We start from the raw sequence: 18150 nt of genomic DNA on the forward strand, positions 1-18150 counted from the left end.
AACCAACGTATTTATGTTTCTACCTCAATACGTTACAGTTGGAAATAAATGTGGCTTGGGCTTATTCACCTAGCGGCCATATTGCTCCTCAAGTAGCTTCATTATCCCCACCCAGCTACTGTTAAGACCCAATATGGTGGCTTGGTGAACAAAGCCTCATCAACTTCACCATTGCATGGACGGATCAGGGCTATCAAAATGTTATATCTTCGAAAAGCACTGAGTTCTCACCAACATCCTTCTTAAAAACGTATATGAAGAAGAAATGCATTTTACAACATGAAATCAGGGAACAGTCTAAAGAATGACAAAAGGATGTCCCCCCCCCGACGAGAATTTAATACTGGCTACTAAATGGGAAAGCAGGCTGCTTTGTCCATACCACAATGCCAGGCTAGGACAGAGAATAATAGTTTTTACCTGACCTGTAGGAGGGCCACGCCCTCAACACACAGCCTGGTAGCCCAGGGCTAACACTCAAATAGGCAACACAAGACTCAACGCAAATCCAAAGAATTGGGCTCATAGCCCCAGGGGTGGTTTAACCTATAGAACCATCTAAGGCTGACAGATTTGGTTTTCTAGTAGACAGCCCCAATGAAAAACGTCTGTTCACGCCACAATGGGAGTCGTCCTGACTTCCTGTCTCTTGATACCATTGGCTTTGAAGCACAATAATGAAATAAGTCGTAATCTTCGTAAAAAGGTGCTTTTTATTGTGACATGTCCAGGAGGAAGTTATGCAGTTAAGTCATGAATAAAGTTCACTGTAAAAATATATATACTGCAATCAGGAGCACAGTAACATCCCTCTCTCACCTGGGGGCTGGGAGTATTAGACCTTTTATCACGTAGAGAGACTAAGAAATACATCTTTAATCAAGGTAGAGACTAAGAAATAGACCTTATATCAGGTAGACTAGATGGAAAACGGAGATCACACTTGTGCTAAGTGACATTGCTTTGGCCTTTTAAGTCTTGTACCGTACAGAACGACAAGAATATAATTTACTCGACAGGTAACGAAGGAAGATCGTGTTCTAAAACGAAGCGAAAAAAGGGTGAAGAACCAGGAAGAATAATCCTAGGGACTGCAAAGTGTTTTAACTTTGTTGAAATAATAATGGAAAACCGGTGACAATGTGGTAAGGTGAACGGATACGCCCAGAAGTTTAAAACAATGGAGAACAGTCATCCACCACACAAACACACACACCAAAACAACACAAAACACAGCGGATCCCTCCGAGAGGAGGACCTGATTGAGAACTCAAACCGAAAAAAGGTAACCGAGAGGGGCATTACTGTGCATGAGAAAGAAAAAACCCAAATCAGGTGGATAACTTGTAATATGCAGCTTCTTTCCAAACCAAAATACTGACAAACGGGTAACTATAAAAATATCACAATGGTACGATTGAAATGTTAACAGAGGTCGAGAATAAGTAGAATGAACACTGAACCTTTTTTTGTTTGTGTAAAAACGACATTGCACCAAAAAACCAGCATGAGCGTAACGCTCACCGTCCTAAACTTCTTCAAACGCGTATACCAACAAATAAAATGAAGCTGAACAGAGTTCAACACGCCCACGGGAGCAGCGTTAGACAAATATGTCCGTGGAAGTACTGATGACCAAATAAGAGTCTAAAAATGTACAACCAGGATTTCAAAAGAAAACAAACAGAATGACGGGCCGATGTGATTGGCTTCGCTTATCCTGATGACCACTTCCTGTTCCTGTTAACACCAGGCTGATGCAGCCAGCCAATCAGATTCTTCCAATGAGTCCACCAATGAGCATAAAACGGAAACATTCAAAACCGGGTGGGGAAAAACAGTGAGCGAGGTGACACTATAAAACACCACAGTGACCTTATGAATGGAGATTGCTTTGAATGCGTCCACAGGCAGTAAGGCATCCGGGCCGCAGAGAGGGCTCACAGTCCTGCAGAAGAGCCTCCACACAAAACCTCCACAGGGTCCCGCTGAGGGCTGGCCACATATGTTGGGAAACCTTTTACAGCAGGGGAACATTTTTTGAACTTTTATTTTGAAAGGCCAAACTGATACTTTGCCTCAGAGTCAATAACATGGAGAGAATAAAAGGGGAGTACATTACTTGGCTGCTTTTTTTCCCACCACCCCCTTCTGAGGGGTGGTGGAAACCCAAGCCACAGCCAGGGTTGTGCCATCAGGTCCTTTTGAATCACTAGTTCCCATTAGGTCTAATTAAAGGGAGCCTTCTAAACAGCCGACCATCACAACAGCAAACATCAACAACGGCTGAAACAACAAACAAGTCTTATAGCAGGTCCCTAAGGATCGGGCCAGCCCTAGTCAGAACCAACCCTTGGAGGTGGTCTTTGTCAAGTGCTCTAGCCTCCTAAACAACACACATCACCCAGCTGGGATGGACTCTCCTCCACTCCCACCCCCACCAGAAAGAAGGTTATTGCCATGGTAACGGATGTTTTCAGCACTCTGGGATTTTGCGTGTGCGTGGCTCCTCTATGACTTAGGCACTGAGGTGAAGTGAAGTCGGGGAGTCTGGGCAGGTGAAAGCCACACACCGGTTTGTTTTAGAGAAAGAAAAAGGTCAGGTGAAACGCTGACCGTATGTAGGGAGTGCTTTCACACGGTCCAGACTCCACCCATCCAAATGCTATCCAACACTCTCCAGCGAGACAACTCGTTTGATCAAATAAAAGTACTTAGAAGAAAAATGATGTAACTTTAAAACATGGCACTCGACTCTATCCTCTGTAGGATTCCACATCATTTGAAGCAACGAAAGGGATACCTTTGCAACTGTATACAGGCAAGTCGTGGCGACAGAGCTCCCTCTAGTGGTGAGAGACCAAATCGCACCTAGAAACATTGCATCTCAACTAGAATTAAAACTATTTTCAAGGATCACCTACAACATGGGATCCAAATACGTTCAAATGTACCGCCGGATTTCCGCATAAGCTTAATTCCCACTAGAGATTGTACCGTCCTATTTGGCGAATGAGACGGAGGCTAGTGTTTTGTTTGAATGGGCGGACGACAGTAATAGAAATGGCACAGGTTTGTTTTTAAAGTCAAACCCAGATAGAAGATAAACATTCGGGCTATTATATTTTACCGTTCACAATTGCAAACATACTCCTGTTGCTCGGGAACAAAACGCTATTCTACAATTACGATTGAAGAAGTAAAATGAAAAAGAAAGAAAACCACGTCTATATAATGGCACGAGCAAAGAAAAGGGAAAGAAAGTAAATGTCAGGAGACGAGGGATGGTTTGAAAGTCATAGTATTTGACGGATCCGTGTGTCGGTGTGTATACCGCCCCGTCCACGTTAAAGCATATATTGTCCGTTTGAAAAGATTGAAGTACTCTGTGGTGGGGGTGGGGGAGCACGGCATGTACAAAACACAGCCCCCTTTAAAAACATTCACACAAGGCACTTCACTCGGTAGGAAAAGCAAAAAGGAGACGCGTGGGGGTCTTTTCTACGACCAGAGACTACCTGCATAGCAAAAACACAGGGACCCCCCAGCCTCCGTCCCGTTCTCTCCCCCCTTCAAACCCTTTCAGACAGAAGGAACAAAAAGAAACTGTTGGATTAATTTTCTTTCTTTTGGTTTTTAAAATAAGCACTTTGCCAAATAGTAAAATCCTGTCTGCTGCAGAGTTGTTTTACTCTTTTCCTTTTCCTCGTCTCATCCCCCCCCCGACGGTATGAAGGACCGCCGTCTCCCGTCCTCGGGGGGGGGGGCGCACGGATACAGAGCCCAGTCTGTCTCCACCGTCCGCGGGGAACTCTTTTTGTACAGAGAAGTCCGGTCTCCAGCAGATCACAGAGAGGAGAGGAAGGTTCAGGTAGAAGTATAGTATTGTTATAGTTAGTTTTTTTTCCACAGTGAGACTCCATGGGCACCCCCTAGTGGGCGCAACCAGGGGGTGCACGGGCACGTGTACATGTGAGAGAGAGAGAGAGAGAGAGGTTCTGCCTGAGTTCTGAGTCAGATGTGTGGGAGTGGGAGGAGAGGAGAGGGAGCAAGGGAGTGGGGGGGATGGGAGCACGCTGGTGGCCCCGCGAGGAGCAGGCGGCGGAGGTGCAGGCGGTGGTCCTGCTACCTCCCCCTCAGGTCCTGCAGGACCCCGTAGACCTCGTCCTCTTTGCTAAGTCCCTCGAAGAAAGGCAGCAGGTCCAGCAGCTCCGAGTCGTTCATGTCGTCGAACCACGACTGCACCGGCACCTGTGGACAGGGGACGCGAGCGCCGCCGTCAGGAGATCGCCATGACGATCTCTCGATGGAGACACTTCCCGTAAGGAAAGAGCATCGACCCGCAGGGGGAAGAAACAGTCTAGGGTGCTTCACTGACTGCTGAGCTGGGGACACTCACTGCCACACGTTGACACCTTGAACAACACCGCTATTTTATGTACACACATCTGTCCTGCCTATTGCACGCTCTTGCGCTCTTGAATACATCCTTTTTTTTTTTCTAAATCCTGAAGACATCGATACGGACGTGTCCCGTGCGACTCTGAGCCCCTTTAAACTAACCCTTCCTCAGCCCTCCTCACCGCTGGCCCCCCCCTCCCTCGTCCCCCGCCCCCTCTTCCCCGAGCCGGCGTTGGGGACTCACCGCGTTCTCTGGGTGGAAGATGTAGGAGGCGGGCGAGTTGTCCACGATGATGACGCTGGCCAGCTCGCGGCCCAGCCGGCTCAGGTCCTTCACGTAGTTCCCCCGGTGGAAGACGCACGACTCCCGGAAGAGACGGGCGCGGAACACCCCCCACTGGTCCAGCAGGTCGGCCACGGGGTCGGCGTACTGTCAAACCGGTCAAAGGTCAACTCTTGGATTCACGTCAGAGCGCTTCGCTCAAAAAATGGCTGCTGCTGCACGTTATAGCTCTACTATTGGACTACTATTTAGGACTATTAAGCAGGCCTTTATTTAAAGTGACTTGGGAAATTACATGTCATAAAGGAGCATAAAAGGTATGGGTTAAGGCATCAAGGATTCTGGACATCAGGGAACAAACCCATGACCTTTAAGAATGTGGACAGTGGGGATCGAACCCAATGATGCCTTTTGAGCTGGCAGTTGACACACTGAACACAAGAGCTTCCTGTCGGCTGGTGTTGAATCAGGCGTCTCTGATCTATCCTGCCGTTGATACCAATTAGCAGTAAGTTAACACTGCGCTTTAGGGAGGGAAGCCGGATAGACTCGGCCATGTTTAAATAGATAGGATGCCCGGCGGGTAACTTATCACACCCTACCGGTGACTACCGGCGGCTACTATGACACACTCTCCCTCTACAGTTGTCTAGTCCCGATGCTATGATGGACTTACCCGTGAAATACCGGCTAAAGCAGGAGAGTAAGACAAAGAGATCCATAATGAGAAACACAGAGGAGCGGCTGGTGAAGTCGCAACAGAATATGAGTGACAATAGCAAGTGACCAATGAAAAGACGAAAAGACAGACGGCTAAGCAGGAGGTAGAAGGCGTCATTAGAGCAATCAGATGATTAGAGGAGAGGGTCTGAGAACGTAACGTACCTTGGCTAGACTGGCGGTGAACAGCACACATTCAAACAGCTCTCCCATCCTCTGCAGGAACTCGTCTACGTGCGGTCTTTTCAGAACATACACCTGAGGAGCATGGTCAAAGGCCTTCAGCACAAGCATGGTTTCCCATGTGTACCAGACAGTTTCTTGGGACTTTCCCCAAATACCAAACAAAGATGCTACCTCCCTCCAATAAGGTTGTGACCTTCACCTCCTCGCTGATGTTCACAACATTCAAACACTTGGTCATTTGAATCTGATATTAACAACTGAGGAGGTTCAATAACAACTCTAAATTGAATCTTCAGACCCCCCCCCCCCCCAACAGGTCCTTTCATGTAGAGGACGTGGAGCTACATGCTGTTTGTATGACACGACTCTTCTTGGTGGTCCCTCGCTGGTCCAGGACTCTCACCCAGGGGCAAGTAATCGTGAATAGGCCAACCAGGACAACACAGCCTATCCTGGATTACTTGAACTGGGTTGGAGTCGGTCATGAGGAGGATCCTCCCTCCAGAAGATGAGCGCCCCAGAGTAGAATCCCATAAACATCCGTTCACTGCAAGTGGTTACCAATTCGTTAACGGGTGCCTTAATCCAAAGTGAAATACAATGACTATCAGATACATGTGATACATGTGTGATACACGTGATTAAGACACAGGCATCGCGCCTACGGACTAAACAGTTATCATAAGCCTAACTCCGCAAAATGGGGACGTGTCAGTCGTCTGAAATACAGTACCTGATGAACAGTACCGTCGATCTCCACGGGAACGATGAAATCCGCATTGCTGATAGGCTGCAGCAAAACAAACAAAACAAAGACAACCGCACAAGTCAGTTTCCCCCACAACGGCCCAGGTTGATGTGCTGTAGTACCCCGACCAAACAGCAGAGGTCCCTCTTGCACACGGCCAACCACGGGCCACCAGAAAGACATTCAAGTCTTAAGGGAGAGAGGGACAGGGGCCAAGGGGGAAAATAATACACCGCCTTTTCCTGCCAAAACAAATGGGCCTTAGTTGGTCCTCATGACTAGCTCAACCTTTTTGGTTTAGCCTCCGAGGCAGCCATATGGCCGCAGTGGTGGGGGAGATGGTGCAGAAGTGGGGCGGGGGGGGAGCTCTCTGGATTCTCATGCCCACATCTGCCTCGGCTTATGTTGATTGTTGACGTTCTATCGCCGGCTGTCCCAACATAAGGAGTCTTCCGAATGTAGAAGACACTTTTAAAACTAGTTAACCAAAATTGGGGCTTTGGTTGTTATGCGTATTAGCGTGGTTTGCAGTGTATCGTACGTGTCCCAAAACCAGAAATGGACACCTGGAAACAAAACGAATTCTGGCTGCGCCACTCACGAAAACAGCTGCGCAAATAAAACTTAATGTGTATTCAACTATTTCTAGCTCGCTGTTGCCTGTATTATTTGACAAAGGAAAACAAAACTGCATGCAGCGAATCGGGAGTGAGCATGAGGCTAGGGGGCGGGGAGGCGTAGCCTTTGCAACAACAAACATTCCTATCCGGATATTTTGAGAACATCAGGTCTGGGCCTCGGCCGCGGTCCGGACGCCCCCCCGCTCCGCTACCTTGAAGGAGCTGTGGACCAGGGTCTCGTCCAGGTCGATCACCACACACTTCTTGCCGTCGTCCGCTATCGTCAACTCTGGGAGGAGGTATTTGGCTGGAGGCTGCAGAAGCGGTTGGATAACCAAGAGGAGGAGGAAGAGGAGGAGAGGAGAGTCAGACACCCTGCAACACGCCGGGGGGATTAGGAGTGCATGGAGTTCAAGGCGGGGATCCTGTGCGCATGTTGCGAGCATGGTGGTTTCACGTGCAAGGCTTCAAACTGCGATGAGTATCCCCGTGTTAATGGAAGGGTCAATTGCTGGGCAGTGATGAGGCGTTAATTATGTTTTTAACAGGGTCGCTAGATTACTGCCAGGTGTGAGGGAGACAAGGCAGTCCAAACCATTTTTAATATCCCTCCACCAAAGTGGGAGAGTCCACGTAGATGTATGAAGGATAGGTAAACTGTTCCAACGCAGGTGGGCTGTGCCTATTCGGTAGGCTGGAGTTGGATTCGTCCATCACACATCTTTGCGGTCACGCCCCCTTGTGATGTCACGAGTGGACAGATTTGAACACCTGGTGGTGAAATGGGGGGCCTCAGCCAGGGGTTTATAAAAGGCCTCGTCTGTGAACAACCACCCCCCCCAGCACATGGTACCACCCGCTGCCTGCCAACCCACGAGCTGCCTTTAATGCGCTGGGATTTGTGGGTTGTCTAAATCTCTGATGAATCCTGGATTACACAAGGCGTTTTCACACATTCAGGCCATGCAGAGGTTTGGTTGGCTGCGGTTAAACAATCACGCTTTGGAGAAAGCCCCCCCTCATTCGAAAGTTATGAATGAATGGTGAGCTACAGCCGAATGAAAGTACTTGGCGGTTCCATTATTCATCATGCTGGGCCACTCTGACTGGAGCATAGTGCTTCATTTGAAATCCTATTTATAAGTCGTCTGCATAACATATTTGAGTGGATATGGATAGTATTATGACCCATTACGATGGAGAATAGCTCATGTGGTCCACCCGCCGCATATAAATTGACACGTTAGTTCTTATGAGAGCGTTGCAGAAAGCCCATGCAAATCGAACAAATCCATTACATTCCTCTATGACTATTTAAGCTGTTATGAAACGAAAACACTGTCTCACTTCCAAGCAGCTGACTCTATTCCACTTCCAATTCGCATGATTTTTTGTGTATTGAATTTCATTGTTTTCTGGTAAGACGCCTGCTTGTGTCAGTGGTTAGCTTTAAACAGGCATTCAAAGCACCAGTATTTCACATGCAGACAGCACTGAAGACACCTCTGACGGAGCTCAGCCTCTGCACTGTACAGCCTATGATACGACCCAAGGAGGGGGCCTCGAGTAGAGCTGAAGCAATGAGAGGAGTGCTGGTGCCCAGCCGAGCCGGCCAGTCACCAGCACCACGCTACATGCAAACAGAACAGAAAGAAATAAAAAGGCATTACATACACTAGGGACAGGGATGACCTGGACCTGGTCGGACTACGACACAGAGAGAAGGAACACACATACACACACGGGAAGACAGACACACACAGACGCACAAGAAAGAGAACATTAAAACACAAGGAGTAGGTAGAGAAATTAAAAATAAAAAAAAACACTTAATATAGCACTATTATTATTTTACAAAAATATATAAATACGTTTGAAAGTAAAATAAATAAGTATCACTTCAGGATACGGTTCAGGTGAAAAATCTGGTTTGACCTTTTATTGTGTGAGCTGTACATGAGCACGCTAGTGTGTGCCGAGTTCCTCAGATAAAGGGGACAATCACAGCATGTCTTACCTTGGGCGGAGTTCCGTTCTCCTCCACTGGGGGCGGCAGAGTGCTGCTGATAGTGTTGGACGCGGGCACCTCCACATTGTAGTTGCGGAAGCAGCAGAAGAAGGAGCTGAAGATGCTGCGATTCCTCTGCTTCTTGAGGCTGACGTTGGACTGTGACGCCGCTGAACACAAACACAACAGGCCGAGGTTAACTTACACAATCTTTGACATCGGCAGTCATCTCTAGGTGAAGCTAAGCTTTATTGGATGTTAAGTTCATTACAGACGATATTGTTGTTGTGCTACCAAATTTCAATATTATGTTTATTAGTCATATGGTCATATAAACAATAACAACAGTATGAATCGGATTGTTTTGCTTGCTAATTCAACAGGTTAGCTCCTAACCCTGTTCTCTCAGAGTGGACTCGTCACGGTAGAATTCAACTGAAATCAATGACAAAAACAATGTCTGTGGAAAAGTAACGCGGTATTGTGTAGCGACTGGTTGCCAACATAAAAAACGATCCACAAATGTTTGTTATAAGTCAGGTGACGCAATACTGTAGGTACAGTGTTCAGTTGGGTTTCCATGGAAACCAACAGCTGGTCCTTCTCAACAACTAAAACAACTTAACTGCTTCAGGACCAATACAATTGAACTATCCTTCAGGTCTGCCCAGATTATTTTTCTATATATCTATTCCAATGTGAAACGTATTAGCATTAGAGTATGACATAGAGCCAGTCCAGTGCACAGAGCAGATTACATCATAACAGCAGGCAACTGTCCCACTGCGTCGGTACAGGTGCAGTTGACTGGGGGCCTGATTGGGTCACAGCCTGGGTCACATGGAGCCTGTTCGGTCGGCTGATTGGTCGCAGCAGCTCTACAGTAGATAGTAACTCACTCTGACCGCGACCGCCTTCTCGTTCTGGGGCCCTGGAGCGGCGCCAAAATCAGACCAGGAGCTTTTATTAATAGAGACAAGCAGGAGGGAGCGAGGGCCTCCTACTCACCTCCCTTAACCTCCACCCCTTACCCCCCCTCCACTAGGCCTCCTGTCACCAAGTGATCTACGTTTTCGGGTCTCAACTACACCCCCTTACTACGTTTCACTAGGCAGGTGAGGAAGGGAGCGAGCGAGGCAGCTAGACTACACACACACATGCACAAGGGTGGGGGTGGTTGTACACATTCCTCTACCTCCCTTACAACAAGAGACACCCTCCACCAATTCCTCCACCTTGTGACTCCACCAGCACAGAGAGGAGCCGAACACGCTGCCAACGATGTTCTGTCGTTTCTATTCCCTCCAAAGACAAATCCGGGTGTTGTCTCATCTCCAAAACATTCTGTTAAACCAGCCGCTTTTCCTCAGAAAGAATATGCAAAACAGTGTTTTTTTTTGTCATCATCTTGAAAGACAATGCTGCATAAATCATCTTCCATTGTGTTCGATGTCAGACTGTTTCAAGAGCTGTGTTGTTCAGGGATTAAAGTAGTGGAGAAATGTGTGCCACTGTTAAAGAGCAATGGGACGAGGGTCGCAGCAGACTAATGGTGTATACTCTCACCAACATTGCACCCCCACTACCTCGTCACCGGCTCCAAGTCCTATTAAACCACACGCCACTCTCCTCCCTCAAGCCCTGCGCGTCTCCGCCCCATCTCATACATCGACACAGGCACTCTTCATCCAACATCGAGACAGAGGAGAGGTCTTCATTCAGAAGGAGACCGTTGATCAGGAACCATCAGCAGGCATTACTGGTCAAGCATGGACCAGGCATAGGAAGCCTTTTGAAAGGACTAAGGGGAAGCGAACGATCAGCTGGTGCTAGCGCTTTATAGTTAGATTCCTTGGTTTGTTGATAACCTTCGGTGTAAACACACAGAGCCCCAAATTAATGAGTTTGAGTGTGTGTGTGTCCAGTGTCAACAGCGATAGGGAAATTCCACAGGAAGTGGCAGGAAATTGCTGATGCCAGCCAAACCATCTTCAAGTCCTTCACATGTTATGTATGACATCAACAGGATGTACACACCTAACCTGCTTTCGCATTTAAATACAAAATGAGGTTTGAGTGTGCACATAGTCTAGATGTCATTAAATCACTGAATGACTAATCTGACGACAGTGTACAGTGCGACAGGATGTCACTGCGACTTTAAGGCCATTATGCAGAGAGACGCATCAGTTTGAAGTTAATAGCCCACTCTGGCAGGAGTAAGTGTGCACGTACACACACTGGGGAAGCAGAAAATAGTTGTTGCCAGTTCTCAACAGTCCTCTACTCTTGAATACAACAAAGTACCCAAAGAAATACAGCTTTTATCGGTGGCTTTCAAACCGACGTTTGACGAGCGTAGGTTTTTTCAGACTTCATTAGTTGTCTGGCCTCGAGACAGAATGTCGTCTTCGTTGGCTTCCTGTGTAAACAGCCCACCCGTCTTACTGTCACCAACAATCGGTTTAAAACAAACTGTAAGCTCTACAATGTCAAACAATGGCATTCAGTGCATATCTTTGAAATTGTGACGCATTTACAAGTCAGCCAAGAGTATACAAATAACAGAAAACCAAGAGGGATGCGATTTGATCTTTCGGGATTTGAATGGAGACAGTAGGAATTCCTACTCCCTCCCTCCCTGAGGTCAGATCAATGTAATGCTTCAGATTGGTTGACGCAATCAAATACCTTGTTGACATGCTTTGATGAATATGTATCTGACCCCATGCCTTAGGGGAATGAGGCAACTGTTTTTTACTTCACGTTGCCCTGGAAGAAAGGAGATGCTGTGACGCAACAAAGGCTTTACATTGTCTAGTCCTCGTCATCGACTCTGTGGGCGGTTCACTCAGAGCTGCCTTTTCTCACTAGTTAATGCATTTCAAAATATTGCAGAGAGCGAAGACACACATTGCATCACCCTGCAGCTACGAGTCTGTGATTCATCCATTCATTAATTTGTTGATTTCTTGAGACTGAAGTTGAAGTAAACTAACATCAGTGTCCCCAATTATACAGCCAAACCCACACAGTAAAACGAGAAGATGGTACCAGTTTGCAAAAAAAGTTTGCATAACTCAAACACAAGTCCTGACAGAATGTTAAAAGTTAGTGACAGTTAGAAAACAACAACAGCTTTCATTAAAGTGACTCATCCCCAGTGGCTCAACCGAGTCACAAACACAAGACCTGTCAGGAACTCACCTTGGGCTCTGAAATAGTTCTGCCGAGGCTCCATAGTGTGACTTGTAGACGTCCATCACACAAGACCCTCTGATTGGTTTACATTGTCAGCTGACAACAAATCTCTTTAATGAACCAGTTACTCTGGTCGAAATACTGTTCTAATAGTTGAACAAAGAAATTACCTTAAATGGCTTGGCCTAACATTTGGCAGCTTACATGTACCAGAACAGAGTAGCCCAATCTATATCGATATCTATGAACATTTTGGGAAGGAACCCTTTTAAGAAACAGAAATAATACCCAACATGATTTATTCGTTTCCCATATTTAATTCATGACGTTTCAATACAATATGCTCATGTCGGTCGCCCTATGGCGCAATGAGTGTGAATGATGGTTAGATAGGTACAGTACAGCGTGCTAAAAACAGCCCACCTCGTGCACAGAACCACAGCTTCCTTCCGACTGCCGGACTTGGTTTTGTCATTTGACTCTGCATTAGTGGATAAGTCGAGCCGGGGCCGTGTGGTCATCTCTGTATGACTCCTCATTGCTAGGCCCCTAGTCGCCATGTTGACTCAGGCTCAAATACCCTTGGGAACCCTTTAACAGATTACAGCCAGCCCAGAGATGGGGGGGGGGGGGCTAGCTCCGACACACAAGATACTAACGTGTACACAATATGCGTGGCATGAACCAATAAAAAACACTGACTAATGAATAGTGTACTGACATGACGACAGTAGACAGCTTAACAGTAATTAAAAAACGATCAAGCAACTTTTTAAATGTCTATGTTCGAAGATCAGCCACTTTGCAAAGTTTTAAAATAAAAGATCAAAAGCTTTATTGACTACTAAACATAAAAAACAGCAATAAAGCATTTGAGCTTTACACGCTTGACACTTTTCTTGGCACACACACACACACACACACACACACACACACACACACACACACACACACACACACACACACACACACACACACACACACACACACACACACACACACACACACCTTAAAAAGCTCTACCAAAACTTCTCCCATGAGGCAGTAGCTCCTGGGTGGGATTGTGGTGGTTGACACATCATGTAATTTTAGGCCATGCGAAAACTCTCCTCCTCTGCATCCATAATACAAGCATGGGGACGTCTCCACATACCACGCTGCCTGGCAAGGGTTGGGCGTCCCGCAGGGTGTGAAGAAACATATGCCCGTGACGAAAACCCTCAGAAGCTGAGATGAAGCCACTAAACAGTGTTTTTAAATTATATTCTGTGTGACGTCGAGGGCTTAAAGTGAGCCTCTTTCTGACAGCAGGAGTCCCCTCCATGTTCTTAGACAGTGTACGGATTGGTGAAATGCAATGTACCATTAGGCATTAGCCTTGTAATTGGCACCATTATAGGGGATTATAAACATTATAAACCTATATAGATGTGATATAAGGGTAAGAGACTACAGTGGTCGAGGAGAAAACGTCATGTTTGATATTCAGCTCCGGGAGTCATTGGATGCCCAGTCATTGGATTGTCCAGCAGGTCAGAAGGGGTCAAGGTTCAAAGGGTAACTTTGTACGGCATAAAACGATAAAAATAGGTGTGAAAAGTTTCCCACACCTCCCTCCTTCCACTGCCTGCATTCTAACAGACGGGACTATAACAAATAGTTTAGGAGTTCACTGGAGTTGATGGAGTCCATAAAATAATCCATTTTAGTAGTAATGTTATGAGAAATGTTCCCCTAGTTTTGATTTCTCTTCTTCTTGTGAAACATCTGAAATAAAGTTACTTGCCTGCAAATCAAGTTACCCTATTCAGAATTGAAACATTGTCAACAATGATAGCTAAAGTAGAGAATATTAAGAAATCTGAAAGTCTAAATGTGAGAACATTTCATCATTAGAATGACATTCATTTGAATATAACTGACTTTCTAACTGAATTTCTCAGTTATTAATATTACTTGCACTACATTTCAACATTCCCATCCAATATGAAACTTTTTGGGTCACTTTAAAAGTAGGGACAAAATAAAAAGTATTATATTACTTTTATAACGCACACCCTCACCCCTACATAGTATTGGAAAGGCTTTGAGTTCCAGTGGTGCCGGACCATTCTGGTTCTGATGGGGTGAAGGGATCGTGTAAGCCGAGCTCATTCAACTCAGTGGCTACATAAAGGTCCCGGCCAACAGCTTAGTTAGATGGAGTAACGGCTATAAATAACCAAAAGCACCACCTACCGGGGCCAGCACCTCCTCCAACTGCCATTCCTCATCCTAAGGAGCAAACTCCTCACAACCCCTCACCAGAACCACCCTACTGCTTCTGAAGAACGGACCTTTAGATGTTCAGAGGTTTCTAAAATAATCTAAAAGAAACAACAGATGCACAACTGTAATATTTACTAAATAGTTATACCATGAGAGACCCCGGCCAGCAGAGCAAGAGAGAGAGAGAGGGGGAAAGAGGGAGAGAGAGGGGGAGAGAGAGTCTATATTTAGTATTGTAGGGCACGCAGCCTAAACAGTGTCAGAGAGTGACACGTGTTGGAGGAAAACCAGCAGAGGTACACATAAGGGGGGTGGGGGCAAAGGTGGTCAATTTCTGTCCAGACAACCTGGAGCCATTTCAAGCAATTCTAGCCTACCTGTAAAACCAACCCCCAAGGCAGCAGCTGGTAGACCCAGCATAGTGGGAAAGAGGTGTGTTGAGTTATGGGGGACCACCACCAACGACTGACTGTCGGGTTATATGCTCCGTAACTTATTCTCACATTGACTTTGGGGACATAAAGACATTCATAAAAATATAGGGCCACGACTTACGATTATTCTCACTGTCGATTAGGCCCAATGTACAGAGAAATTGTAATTGTTTACATGGCGCCAGAACCCAAAAATCAGGTCTAAAATTGTCTGCCAAGATGATCAACTAAATACAAAAAATTTTTTTTTGAAATTCACCATACTTGTAATATTAATTTTTAACCATAAAAGGTATTGATGATTCAAATAGGATTGAATCCATCTCTGTAAATTGAATTTGTTTCAGCCTGTGAATGTGTCCTTCACACTTTTCCATGGGCTGCTTCCAAGGCCATTGTATGACCAGCCTGTATCTTTAACAAAGCTTGCAGGCCTACCACTTCTTAAACAATGGTGACATTTACCTCACAGTATTTCCCAAGGGAGAAGCTGTCCGACTTGAAGTATGAACACATACAAAGACAAGTACGCTGTTTGGGAAAATATTCAAGAAAGAAGAAAAACACAATCTCAATTTTGTTTTGGACAATACCGCCATCGTTCCTAGAAAGCTACTCTTATAGGTTGTGCTCTCATATTTCCCCAAGCATTTCCTTACAAATATAAACCATAGACCTTTATAATTACTGTAAGGATGCACCGATAACAATATGGGTCCAAGACCATTCTTAACTAGGGATATTGTAGAATCTCCCACCAATATAATAATTCAAACAGAACAGATTCTCATCACTCAAATCACACAGTCGGATTACAACAACCGCTATCTGATTCGCTGATGTTTGGCCACACAGAGGAATATCAGATGCTGCTCAAATTACAAATATCGATTATGTGTCAACACGGTCTTTTTCTGGCCTCCAAACAGCCATTCTGAGCCCATTCTGTTGGGGAAAGGTAAACAGATCCCGGCTGCTCATTCCAGGCAACCAGAGACGACTGACGAGAGAGAGAATGAGAGTCTTCGAGGCAAACAAAGGCCAGGGTGGCCACAAATGACCTTCCTCCTGCTCATGGCAGGCCTGGATCATGGCAAAGGCACGCTAATATCATTAACTCCTCATACTCAATAAATTATCACACTGTGGAAATCAATAATGACTGCCAGCCATTACAGACAAGTCTTTTACTGACAAGCACATTCAGGCTAATAAGGCTTGAAATGCAAAACTCTACAATTTGACAAAACAAATCTTTTCAAAAGCATAAAAAATAAACGTAGTACCCAAAGTAAGAATTTGGGTATCAAATGGTTATAACCGTTGATTGAGTGGCTAATGTGCAAGAATAATCAAAGTCTCCCATGATTATTTAGGGTTTATGTTTCACATAATCCGTTCATGATACACAAAGATGCACTGTCCCTTTTGAGGGAAAAACTCATGGTTCTAGGTATGTCTTCCAACATTACTAGCTGGACAGTATTTCAATAAAAACCTATGCTCCTTTGTTCCTCATGGTGTGTGTCTCAAGTGGACTTTTCTTTTAATTTGAATGAGTCATTTCTCTAGAAAAGCAGCGTCGACCCATCTATGGGTCATTCACATGGCTTTCCTTGGAGAGCGGATCCCAAACACTTTTCGCACGAATAACCATTAGGTGCCATGTGTTCGCACAAAGCAAACAATTACATAAGATGGAAGAAGCATCCAAACATAGGATGCTATTTACAAGCTGACGTGCATGCTTGTAGCTTCAAGGTCCATCCTTAGTTGTCTTGTCAAATGTACAGCATTCATTATATATGTATAATGTATGTCTTATTTCGTTGTGTCTAATAATGTATATACATTTCTTGATAACGTTTTACAACCAATCTAACACCAATTTAAAAAGCAAGTAATGTTTACTAGCTTTGGGTATACAACCAATTCGCTTTTGTTGACATCAGAATGTAAACTACTAAGATGAACGCTTCTTGGGACCATCACTCAAATGAAACAGAACAGCAACCGGCTGGAGAAAATAGTGGACCGATCCACAAATAACGTGTTGTATATTCTAGTGCATGTTAGGGTCTGAGCATGCATTAGAAAGACCAACTGGCAACCAGGTTGTCCTATTATCTACAAGATAGCGGGCGTCAGCTGAGCGCTAACTCAAACAGCTACCATCCAGCAGCTAACGTGACCCATCCTCGTCTGACTTACCTTTCTCCTGGTTGAACGAGATGATTTCCTCCTCTTTGGGATTGGAAACCTGGGTGATGATGGACATGTGGTCCATTGCGACGGATGCGTGTTTCCTTTACAGTTGTGAATGTTTTTCTTATCCAGCAACCGAGCCCGCTTCTTGGGCAAGCTAACTAGTTAAGCTAGTGGGTCTAAAGGCGCGGAGAACCTGCGAGCCCCCAGAGCCAGCAGGCTTAGCGGCCGATCAGAGGCGTCGTGGTGGCGGCGGCGCGAACCAGCAGCCAGCTAGCACCTTCGGAAGAGGAGGGTGGGATCCTGGTCGACCTGGTTGTCATTTAGGGCATTACACCACCAAAAATGCCTCCTCTGTTAATGTCAACAGATGTAAACAATGCACTTGGTCGACCACTCATCCAACACGAGTGTGTGTATTGTGTGACGAACGGTCCGATGCTGGATCTGAACTGGCTCCGAGTTAGCTTAGGTTAGCCTGGTTAGCTGCGTGAATCCACTGAGAAAAATGTGACGGCGTGCCTTGTGAACCGCGCGAACAGGATCCGGGAGATTATCGTCCAAACGCACGATCGAAACTAACTCAGGATGCAAATAAAAATAAAATTCGATGTTACAGCAGAGACTTTTCAAAGGAATTGGTCATCACCGTGGGGCCAACATGCCCAGTGCGCAACATGGAGGCTTTATGTATTTTGAGATCCATCTGAAGCGGGGGCATCCAGTGTGGGAGGGGGCATTTTCTAGGATGGAGTCTCCTTGTGGAACCGGAGCTCCTCCACGACAATGAATAGCCCTAGATGGATGGGTGCAGCTTTAACTTGCTTCTCTGGTTCTGTTTGTAAAGTTTGGCCCGCGTGTAACGTGTAACAAGAAAATAATTATGTCATAATTAAACTTTCAGTTTTTAAGTTTATCAAATTCAAAAATGTGATAACAATTATAAATCGTAGACCTCTTAAAGAGCACGCCTTCCCTCTAGTGGTGAATCAGACGAATAGCTTAAAACGCGTCAGAACTGATGCTCTTGATAGGGAGTACCACGGTGTCTCCCGCCATTCCTTTACTATTAACCA

At 45.7% G+C, this 18150-nt stretch overlaps 1 protein-coding gene across 2 annotated transcripts; it reads right to left on the reverse strand.

Annotated features, from left to right (window-relative positions):
• Positions 1 to 714: 714 nt before the first annotated feature.
• On the reverse strand, positions 715 to 17759 carry LOC307085949 (CTD small phosphatase-like protein). Of its 2 annotated transcripts, XM_079750901.1 has the most exons (8): positions 17081 to 17759; positions 8976 to 9136; positions 8633 to 8665; positions 7171 to 7272; positions 6324 to 6380; positions 5570 to 5662; positions 4646 to 4831; positions 715 to 4251 (listed from the first exon to the last, which is right to left on the reverse strand). In XM_079750901.1, exons 1-8 carry the CDS (start codon positions 17154 to 17156, stop codon positions 4126 to 4128), a joined length of 834 nt encoding a protein of 277 aa, XP_079607027.1. In that variant the 5' UTR covers positions 17157 to 17759; the 3' UTR covers positions 715 to 4125. The 2 variants fall into 2 exon arrangements, with proteins under 2 accessions (XP_079607027.1, XP_079607028.1); XM_079750902.1 differs by lacking the exon at positions 8633 to 8665.
• Positions 17760 to 18150: the final 391 nt, after the last annotated feature.

This window comes from Pollachius pollachius (genome assembly GCF_949987615.1).
Source record: "Pollachius pollachius genome assembly, chromosome: 14".
Classification (NCBI taxonomy): Eukaryota; Metazoa; Chordata; class Actinopteri; order Gadiformes; family Gadidae; genus Pollachius; species Pollachius pollachius.

Coding starts and splice junctions, on each gene's coding strand:
- LOC307085949 (XM_079750901.1), bottom strand. CDS start 17,156: ATGGACCACATGTCCATCATCACCCAGGTTTCCAATCCCAAAGAGGAG. Junction 5,663..6,323: donor TCGACGGTACTGTTCATCAG/GTACTGTATTTC, acceptor CATGCTCCTCAG/GTGTATGTTCTGAAAAGACC. Junction 4,832..5,569: donor TCACCGCCAGTCTAGCCAAG/GTACGTTACGTT, acceptor CCGGTTTGACAG/TACGCCGACCCCGTGGCCGA.